Genomic DNA, 11092 nt, shown 5'->3' with positions numbered 1-11092 from the left:
TGAAATCAAATGCATCTAATTGCATTTTGTCTCTTTGCATTGTTATGCATGGGAATAGTTTGCAGGACTCCCAAAGAAGAATTTTTGCAACGATATCAGTTTTCTTCAAATTAACCTTTACCCATACAAAGTTTTAAAATAGCCTAGTTGTTGGGAAATTGTTCAGAGGTACACATCCTTAATAGATCATAATCCCAGGAGGACCCACAAAATCAGGTCTAGCTCCCTACTGAAAGAACACCCAGTAATCTCTTTTACTTATTTCCAAACTTTGGGTTTTTCTTAACAATTTTTTGATATAACAGTGCCTTTTTGAATATAATTTTATTTATTTATAAATTATAATTTTAAAACTTAAAATGCATGTGTAATTCTCCAAAATGCTTTTGTCTGGGAGCAGTGTTTTATTTCGTCTTTGAAAGGAATAAATCCTTTTATCTATAAATTAGAGATTACCTTACATGTTAACACACAGGCTTGTTGCCTATATTTAATGTTAGCATCTATTCAATGCCTCCTTCTAAATTCAGTTGTGTTGTTTAAAATACAATCAATTCTTCTACCTCTTGGTAATCCTAAACATACTCTGAAAAGGAAGTACTCTCTTTTGACCTATTATGTTTTGATCAGCAGGAGAGTCAATTTTCCTAATATAGGGTGAATCTGGTGAAAAGTCTTTGGTATATTTAATCTAAGTAGAATAATATCTATTTGCTATTATTTCTGTGGTGTATTCTTTTAAACACTAAGAAATTATAGTAAGAATGCTCTGAGGGCTTAATCTTATATTGAAGCAATTTCATAGTTTCTGAAATATTTCTGTAGAAAATCTGGAGATATATAGATATGCTGGTCATGGGTTGATTTTCAAGTCAACAATACAAATGGATTTTTTTGGTGGGAGGAGTTTGATATATGTGTTTCTGAAAACGCTTTTTTTCCCCTTTAGGGTTCATTAATGATTTTTCAAACTCTCATAGACATAGCTGTAAAGGAGAGAGTTTCAAATTTTGATTTCCTTTTGTAAGCCTCTTCTTCCCATAAATATCTTGACTACTTTCTGGTCAAAATGGAAGGTTTCCAGATTTTTCTCTTAGATATTTTGGAATATCTTACCCTCAGAATAAAGAAGGAAAACAACACTAGTTTGGAGGTAGTCTCTAATCACCAATTCCAAATTATACTAAGTGATACTATACCAGTTTAAAATAAGTTAAACAGTGATGGAACTTTCTTCTTGACCATTTGACTGAGGACTACACAGAGTGGACTCTACTCTGAAAAGTGGTAGATCTAATTTTTCTCAGGTATAGGCAAGAAGGGTTAACAGACAGGCAAAAAATATAGTCAAACTCAGTTAATAGTTCCTACCTGAAATACAAATCATTTCTGAGCTCCGGTGTGGAACCATGGAATCTCCGGACCACAGAAGGGAGATGTGGAGGAGGATCTAAAAGTAAGGCCATGTGGGAATTCAGTCTGCATTCTGTACTCCACCTCCACTTTTCTTAGGATCTTACAAATGGTTGCCCAAGAATGACCAGACTCAAAAATTCAAAATAGGTGTTTGCCATTTATTAGAAATGTTTTTCAGGAAGGAAGGAGGAACATCCCCATCAGCCAGAGGCTAGAAAATCACTTCATGCCCATTGCTTAACGAAATTAGAGGCTTTCTTTTATAACTTAATATAGCTTAAAATCCCTATAAGATCTGGGTTGATGAGTAGTTGAGAAAGTGAAACTCAAGAAGGAAAAATGACAGAAATTGATGCTATGTTGGGGAGAATAAGGTGGACCTTATAGAATGGTAGACTTCAAAGACACGATTTGATAAGGAGTACTAATAATAATCAAAATAAAGGTAGACAAATATACATTTGAAAACAAAGCAATACACATTACTTTTGAAAAGAGCAAAGGGAAATATGATCTTGAAGTTTCCTAAATGAGTGAAAATGTACACTTGAGGGAATAAAACATTAAGGGCTTCTTAATTAGTTGAGATTTTTGACTTTAAGAATACTGTATTTTCTACTTTTGATTTTGCAAATGAGGACTTCATCATTAAATTGCAATCAGTTTGAGATTTGGAACTAAAAGCTTATATTAATGGTTTGGACATGGTGACTTGAGATGAACTGGTGGGAGGGGATGGAATCAAGAATGATTCTCAAGTTTCTGAATTGAGCAACAGAACAAATTGTAGATGCCAATTACTGAAAAGGAAAAACCAAAAAAAAAAAAAAAAAGCCAGGCAAAACAGATTTGGAATTCAATTTAGGATATTTTGAGTCTGAGATGACTGAGAAGTCCAAGAGAACATAATAAATACGTAATTTAATATATAAGTCTAGACTTCAGAGATGTTGTCTGGGTTGAACATATAAATACAGAACTTGTCCAAGATCCCCCACAGCTTCTGAGCAATGATGAGGAACAGGGGACAAACTCTTCTGACTTTGTATTCATGTTTCTTTCAGTATGACATGTAAAAACCAGGGAAATGGGAATCTGAGCTTCAAACCTAGAATCCCACAATTTTCCCTTATAATTCAACTATAATGCTGAACCCAAGATCACCACTTTCTTCCAAATAATAAAATTTATGTCTAACCATGCTACTTATGCCAGACGTTTTCTGCGTTCCTCCTTGAAACCTGATTCTGCCAAGCCTCCATCTCTTGTCTAACAAATGTGTCTGAATGGCATTGAATCTCGACGATATAATCATTATTGAATTTTTCTATCAGACTTCTAAGTCCCATGAAAATTAAAATTCAATTGTATAAATTGGTGACTTAATGATTGTATGAACTTTGATCCATTGGTTTGAGCTGGGATTGTCATTTGTTTAATAATGAGAAATGCAGGTAAAGTATTTATGGTGAAAAAGAGAGAAACTAGGGAAGATGGCAAAGAAGTATTATGGGGGAGGTGGCAGAAGAAGAAACCCCCAAAATGGCTAAGAAAGAACACCCAGAGACCAGAAGCCAAGGCTAACAAGGTTTTCAAGGAAGGATTAAGAGAAATGCAGTGAAAAGGTATCTAGAGGCAAACTAAATGGTAAAACTTTAACAGTGCTAAAGTGTTTCAACAAGGAAGAAATTGGTGAGAAAAACCAGTGCCATTTCAGTGACGTGATAAGCGCAAAAGCCTGCTTTCTCTTAGTTGAGGGGAAGCTAGGAATCTGGAACTTAGAGAACTCAGTTGAGAACACTAGTTCTGGAAGTTTGGATTCAGAGAACAAAAGAGATGAGACAGCCATGGAAGAGGAGTGTACACAACACAATGAAAATTCCATAGCATATCAAATATTAGTTGTGACTGAGTTTGAAATGGGAAAACAATACTCCTTAATTCTCAAGAATGAAAGGATCTTAAAGGTCATCAAATAAAATGTTCATCCCAAATTCCTCTCTAACACTATAACCACCATCATCTCTGCCCCACATCCAGAAATTTCCCTCCAGCTTCAAAACTGGAAAAGTGCCCAGGACAAGCTTGCTTATTCCACTTTCCAACAGCTACACCACTTAGACTTAGAAAATTTTGTCCTAATTTGTTCAACAGATTCCTACACTCAATTCTAGCCATCCATCTGTCTGATTCTGGTTCTTCCTAAAGATATCGTATCATACCAGACATATCGAGATAGTTCCTACAATGTTTACTCAGGGGACTTAATGATCTCCCCTATATATTCACTGCGTCGTCCAGACTCAATCCAGTTTTCACTTTTCCTCTGTGGCCCCCAGAACAAATCACAACCCACTTTGTGGTACTAAAGCAGAGCAGAAATGTGATCTCCTCCTTTTCTTCAACATTACTGAGCTACCCTAGCATCCTATTTGCTTTTGGGGTCAGTGCCCTTTCCTATACTCCTTGTCTCCCCAGCTCCCAGCCTAACCATCCCCTGTCCAATAACATTTGCTCACAGATGAAAGACACACACATGAGAAGGAATGCATTTTTATGGGAACAGTGTTCCGGATGGGAGAAGAATTACCCCAGGAGGGGGTAAGGTTGGTGATATTCAAATTTGAGGATAGTTTGAAGGGTTTGTAACTGACAGGTTGGAGTCGGAGTTATAATCCTCCTTCATGTTGTTAGAACTGGCCATTTGCACAAAAAATTTCAGGCAGCACTTTTCATCATTTAGACAGGTTAAGTATTGAATTTCATGTTTTCTGCAGGCGTTTCGGCATGCCCCTTGGTGAAGCTGGCATGGATTCCAAGGCTTTTCTTGGCTTTTGTCATAGGAGGATCTGAACAGGCCACCTGGGGAAAACAGAGCCATATTTAATTTCTATGCTGCAGTGGCAATAGGAGTGGGGAGGCATGATTTAAACTCAAGCCCTAAAAATATTAAAAGCACAGGATCTGGAGTCAAAACCACCTCAGTTCAAATCTGGACTCTGTCATTTATAGCTTTTCATCCCTAAGCAAGTTACCTCAGTTCTCTGGCCCACTGTTGCATCTTCACAATGGGCATAATAATAGAGCCAACTTCTTAACAATTTTGCGATGAATAAATTAGCATATATAGGATGCTCAGAAAAGTATCTGGCACATAATAAGAAGTAATTAAACATTAGGCAGTGTGGTTGATATGAAAGTCTTTTCCTGAGGGCCCAGGGCTTCAAGGGCTGCCGCTGTGAGCACATATTGGACGTCTTCTCAATTGCCTGTACAGATGTATGCTCCTCACACACAGTTCCCATCAGAGATAACCGGGATCTACTCTGAGGCAAAGAACACTTATTTGAACAGCTGCACGCCTTTGTAGTCTGAAACATTTGAGCAAATATGTACCATACATGCCTCTCTTTGTACTTTGGTCCCATTGAAACAGATACTGTACGTATGTGGGCAGCACACTGGCACACACACAGGCACACAAGCACAATTCATTTTCCCCTCACATCCACATTCACACATAAATTGAGCATATACACATGTGTTCAGTGTACAAACCTCTACCACATACTTTCCACACATGGCTAAAGCCTATTTGTGAATATTTGTAGCTATGTACCAGCCATTGCGATATGTGCATGTGTATACAGGCTCTTCACCTGAAAATACCCCAGTGACAACGTTCTTGATGCTTTGTCAGCATTCTATAAATAGAAGTCATCAATAGTATTAGTTACCTATTGGATCTTCTAAAGACAAAGGAACAATCACTATCATATGTCCAGCATTTACTATATATGAAGCATTTTGCAAATGATATTTCACTGAACCCTCATAAAAGACTTTTGTTATCTTCATTCTTTGGATGAAGACACTAAGACTCAAAGAGAGACCTTGTTCTGTCCACATTCCCATAGCTTATACTTCAGTTTCTGGTACAGACCATGCTCTTTCTTCTCTGTGTCACATTGCCTCTCTATATAATAGGATTTCTAGGAGAGGGTGGCATCTTCCTGTATGATGTCTGCAGGCTTAAGGACTTCTACAGCTTTCAACAGATAGTTCAAAATCCATGGCTTAGCATTCAAGGACCTTTTCAACTATCCACCCATCCCCTTATTCCACATCAATTTATTAGCACTCACTCTGTGCCAGGCCATGTATTCAGTGTTATGCATGCAGAGGTCTCCAATGCCCACCCACATTAATAAAAATTGGAAAAAGCAAGTTTGGTATTATTTCCTACATGGAAAAAAACACTTTATTAGTTTTTTGACAAGAGAAAGTAAGAATTTCCAAGTTTAGGTGAAGTCAGAGAATGGGAGGGGAATGAAAAAAGAAAAAAAATTCCTCAGTGGCAGACATCCCATAGCATTTGGGTGTTGGTGTATATATAAACTGCCCCAGGAATTGGCACTCCAATCCAGAGAAGGCACTAAGTTGCTGTTACATCAGCCAGCTTTCTGATTAACCAGAAGAAGGAGGTCAAAAATGGCACGCCTTCATCCATGCTCCAGCATCATGGTACAACTATGCTTCCTAAAGTAATCTTCACCTTCATCATGAAATTTATCTCTCTTTTGATACCATCCTACTTATAGAAGGAAGGGAGCTGCAGCAGGGGGCTCTCCAATTACATCTACACTTTTTTGTCTAACACCTGAACTGGAGGACTTCCCTTTTCTCCCAAACACACTGGATGGAAGCCAGGACACCCAAGATCTCCTCTTTGTAGCTACCAGAGGGTGGATAGGACCATAGATATCAAGAATGAGGACCAGGCAAGCTGACGTTTCCTTTCCACATGGAAATCAGGTCAAGGCAGCCCCAGCAGAATTATGCTAACAGTGGCTAAACAAACAAAGCTTTTATCATAGACATTTATAGTTTCTCACTCCTGCAGGTGTTCTGATTCTGTATTACCCTGTGTCATAAATTGCAATATTCACATGAAGTTAATGTCACCTTTGATGATCCTTCCATCTTCAAATTGAAGTCAGAGAGACCTGGTCTTGAATCCCAGCATTGCTCCTGACTTTTGGATCTCTGGACCTAGTCTTCCCATGAGAGAAATGGGAATGGGAGAGTTTGCACCAGATCAGAAAGTCTCAACTGTGTTTGTGAAGAAGGAGGTTAATAAGATGTGTCATTATACTTTGTAATAACCTGGGAAGTTTTTAAGTATATTGACATCAAATATCTAGAGATTTTGGTTTGATTGGTCTAGGGAGAGGCAAGAACAAGTGTGCTTTGCAAGAGTTTCCCAGAAAATACTCATGGCTCTTCCTCAAGTGAGGCCCACAACCATGCCTGACCTTCCCACATTCACACTCATAGACACTGCCCAGCTCATTCCCTACATTGGAATTGTTTTAAGAGCAAACTAAAATATCATAAATCAAAAAAGCCACATATGTTCTTGACTTTTCCTAAGAGCTCCATCCAGAATCAAAATCAATGTGATACATGATTTCTCTGCCACATGTGCATCCCAAAGGTGATCCTCCTCCATCTACCTTCTAATGCTTTTCCCACTCATATATATTTATTAGGTATAAGTCATTTATATGTTCATTCACTCAATAAACATTTATTGAAATCTACTCTATTAAATCACTCAGCTAAATGCCAATAATGAAAAATTTTAAAAGACAGAGTCTTGGCTTTCAAAAAGTTTAATTTCATATGTATATGTTTGGGCTGATGAAAGGAAAACATGACTTTGATTATTCCAGAAAAGTTTGGGCAGAACTGTTCCTGCCCATAAATTCTGCCAGGTGAAAGTATTAAACAGTTATTAAGGAAACGACACTATGTACAACTTTTGAAGCATAGAGTCCTGTCTTCCTTTTTTGTTGTTGTTTTTTGCAAACCCACCTGTGGTTTCTATTATTCTAACATGGGAATTGAGCTTTACTGAACATGAGAAAAAGTGTATTTCAAGTAAATAGGATGAAACAGAGTGAGAATAAGGGGCAGGTGAACGTGAAGTAGGGAAAATATGAGGAAGGGAAAGGGAGGGGAGAAAGAAAAAGAAGAAGGAGAAGAAAGAGGAAGAGAGGAAGAGGAGAACATGCTTAACTTAGTGACTTTGAACTTAATCCGAGAAAAGAGAAACAAACTTGGTATTCTATAGGGTTGGATTGAGACTACTTCTATGTCTCTCTGTATATTCCAAAGTCTTATGGGAGAGCCTTGAGGACATTCCAGCCTCCTGATTTCATTTATTCTCACTGCCTACAGTTATATTTATTGCTCTTCAGTGCCCCTGAAAATCACAATCAAAAAACTCTTTAAGAATCTGAAAATATTACTGCATATTTTCCATCCAACATCTGCTCTCCCCATTTCAACAGATACAACTCTGCTGTGATGAATTTGACTGTATTACTCAAGTTTATTCATCCCCAAATTCAGGATAAGCCAACTGCTTTCCAAATAAGCCCCACATATGCCCTGCTTGAATAATACACCTATGTGAACCAAACACCTATCCACAACTCCCAGACCTCTCTTCTGATAACCACCTAAGGCTCAATTATAAAACTTAAACATAACACTAGCCAACCCACTCAACTCCCAATTCACAGAATCAATCCAAAATATAGCCCAACTACAAAATTTACTCTACCCTAACTCCCAGTTCTACCCAACTCCACTCCAACTCAGTTCAACAACAACAAAATACCATTCCCTCTCCAGACTACAACAAAATATTAGCCCAGTGCAATTATATAAATAGAGTTGCTCACCCCCTTCTGATCCCAACTCATTTTCTCAATATTCCTCTGTCTCTAAGGTCACATACCATCCCCACCACAACTCACTCTCCAAACTCTAAACTACCATTGATTCCTCCTATAGCTCCCCAACTTGGATCTAATCTCTCACATCTAATCCACGAATCAAGCTTCCATCCCAATTACAGCATTATCTAAAATGCTTCATGCTTTGTTCGATACTCCACTATCCTAGGAACAACAAGAACAACAATCTTTTAAATTTGTCTTGGCAGAGCAAAACTAGGGAGATCTTGACATAAGATGGACCTTGGGAATAACGTTCAAAGCCTGAGACCAGAAAAGGCTTCAGGTAGTGCCTACTATATGTGAATAGGAGTCATCTCAGAGGTTACCAAGATACCAATAGTACAAGCAAGACCCCAGAACCTTTAAGAGAGTTCTGAGTTACCTGGAGTCTTATGAACCAGGATCAGAAGGATGGAAATGGTCATTAAACAAGGCTTCATGACTGACATGTCCAGAGAGAATGGAGGGCTGTGTTGCAGGGGACTGAATAGTATCATTGCAGCAGGGTAATGCCCTCCCATTATTAGTTTTGGAAATGGGCCAGAGTTGTGTTCAGTGAACTAAAAGGGATGAGACATACCTGGGGTCAGCCAGGCAGAAGGATAACACGTAACACGTATCTAAGCTGGGCACTCCGTGAAAGTGTGGAAGATTTCAACAGCACTCATGTCAAAGTTGGATTTCCTTCCCAAAGGCAAATGAGAGCCAGCTGGTATTTTGTGTGAGACAAATTTAAATGAATGAATGAGTCCATCAAACAAGCAAATAATGAGAAAACTAACATATCATTATAAGAAATAAAGAATCCCTTTTTAAACATTTGTCTTTATCCTTCTAACAGTAAAATGTCCCCCTGTATCAGTTATACTTACTGTATAAACAATCCTATACTAGGCATCATAGACAAAGGAGAAAGAAAGAAGTGAAGGAGGGAGGGATGGAGGGAAGAAGGAAGGTAAAGGAAGAAAGAGAAGATGGGGAAGAAAAATTGAAGGGGAAGTAAATGGAGGAAGGGAGGAAGGACATGAGGCCAAAATAAAGGTAATTCTTATTTACCATGAATCTACCATGTGTCAGTTTCTGTACTAAATACCATGGTACAGCTATGAACACTTACTACAACACTATGAAGTTAGATAATATTTTCCACTTCACAGATAAGGACAAGAAAATTTGAAGGGATGTTGTAACATTCTGAGATCACACATCTAATGTGGCATAGAGTCTAGAAACAATATCTGCCTTTGGAATTTCTGATTCTGTCAGAAAATGAGAATTAAAGCAAAAACATATTCAAGTTGTTAAAAATCAGAAACTGATCACTGTTTACGACAATAAATTTAGTCTGAGGAATTCAGTGCTCATCCCTTGAGAAATGTGAATGAAAGGATTTTTATTTTAAAGGAGGCCAGCTCGACTTTTTTTTTTTTTCACTCCAGTGAATCATGTGGAAGATGAATGGGTAAAGTCTAGTCTTTTGAATGGAAGTCTAGAAATGAGGGAAAATGCTCAATGAAAAGTCTAGGATAGGATTTCCACAATTTGCCATACAAGACAAATGAAACTGGACTAGCTCTCCCAAAAGTAAATGGAATTGTACTAGTCCTCCCACTGTAGGCAACTATAACACTGGATAAAATAGAGAAAAAATAACTGCTTCAGACGCTGAATTAAAGGCAGAGCAGAAATGAAAAAGCAGCCTGTGAAATGTGAGAAAATATTTGCAAACCACATATATAAAAAGGTGTTAATATGCAAAATATATAAGGAATTCAATAATAAAACAAAAATTCAATTTTTTTAAATGGACAAAGATCTGAATAGACATTTTCCCAAATAAAATTTTCAAATTGGTCACCAGGTACATGAAGATAAAAGTCACTAATCATCAGGAAAATGCAAATTAAAATCACAATAAGATATCATCTCTCACCTGTTAGAATGGCTATTATTAAAAAGAAAAGAGATAACAAGTGCTGACCAGGATATGGAGAAAAGGGAACACTTGTTCACTGTTAGTAAGAATATAAATTGCTTCAGATACTATGAAAAACAATATGGGGGTTTCCTTAAAAATTAAAAATAGACACATGCACTCCAATGTTCATTGCAGCACTATTTACACTAGCCAGGTCATGGAAGCAACCTAAATGTCCGTCAATAGATGAATGGATAAAAAAGATGTGGTACATATATACAATGGAATATTACTCAGCTGTAAAAAAGGAATGAAACTGGGACATTTGTAGAGACATGGATGGACCTAGAGATTGTCACACAGAGTGAAGTGAGTCAGAAAGAGAAAAACAAATGTTGTATGTTAACACATATATGCAGAATATAGAAAAACGGTACAAATCAACCAGTTTGCAAGGCAGAAATAGAGACACAGATGTAGAGAACAAACATATAGACACCAAGTGGGGAAAGCAGGGAAGGTTGGGGGGAATGAATTGGGAGATTGGGATTGCCATATATACATTACTAATAAGAAAAAAAATACCAAATTTTACACTTTAAATATATGCAGTTTTTTGTATGTTAACTGTATCTCAATAAAAGTTCTTTTAAAAAAAATAGAACTGCCATACGATCCAGCAATTCCACTTCTGGGTATACATTTAAAGGAAATGAAATCACTACCTCAAAGAGATAGTTGCACCTCCATGTTAACAGCATCATTACTTACAATAGCCAGACAGAAACAACTTAAGCATCCATCAATAGATGAATGAATGAAGAAAATGTGAATGTGTTTACACGAAGGCAGAGCAGGACTATGATTTCTAAAATAAGAGAAACATAAAAGATGAGCCCTATGATTGACCCAGATTTCTGCCTAGATACACTTTATAAACTGTGTTGTG

General features: G+C 37.4%; 1 protein-coding gene across 1 annotated transcript; it reads right to left on the bottom strand.

Annotated features, from left to right (window-relative positions):
• Positions 1–4033: 4033 nt before the first annotated feature.
• DEFB116 (defensin beta 116) lies at positions 4034–8674 on the bottom strand. Its single transcript, XM_057700787.1, has 2 exons — positions 8608–8674; positions 4034–4278 (listed from the first exon to the last, which is right to left on the bottom strand). The coding sequence occupies exons 1-2, from the start codon at positions 8672–8674 to the stop codon at positions 4034–4036; spliced, it is 312 nt and encodes a 103-aa protein (XP_057556770.1).
• Between the last annotated feature and the right edge of the window lie 2418 nt (positions 8675–11092).

Source organism: Hippopotamus amphibius, chromosome 12 (genome assembly GCF_030028045.1).
Source record: "Hippopotamus amphibius kiboko isolate mHipAmp2 chromosome 12, mHipAmp2.hap2, whole genome shotgun sequence".
Taxonomy (NCBI): Eukaryota; Metazoa; Chordata; class Mammalia; order Artiodactyla; family Hippopotamidae; genus Hippopotamus; species Hippopotamus amphibius.
This window is presented reverse-complemented; position numbering and strand designations above follow the sequence as displayed.

Coding starts and splice junctions, on each gene's coding strand:
- DEFB116 (XM_057700787.1), bottom strand. CDS start 8,674: ATGTCAGTCATGAAGCCTTGTTTAATGACCATTTCCATCCTTCTGATC. Junction 4,279..8,607: donor CCTGGTTCATAAGACTCCAG/GTAACTCAGAAC, acceptor TGTTTTCCCCAG/GTGGCCTGTTCAGATCCTCC.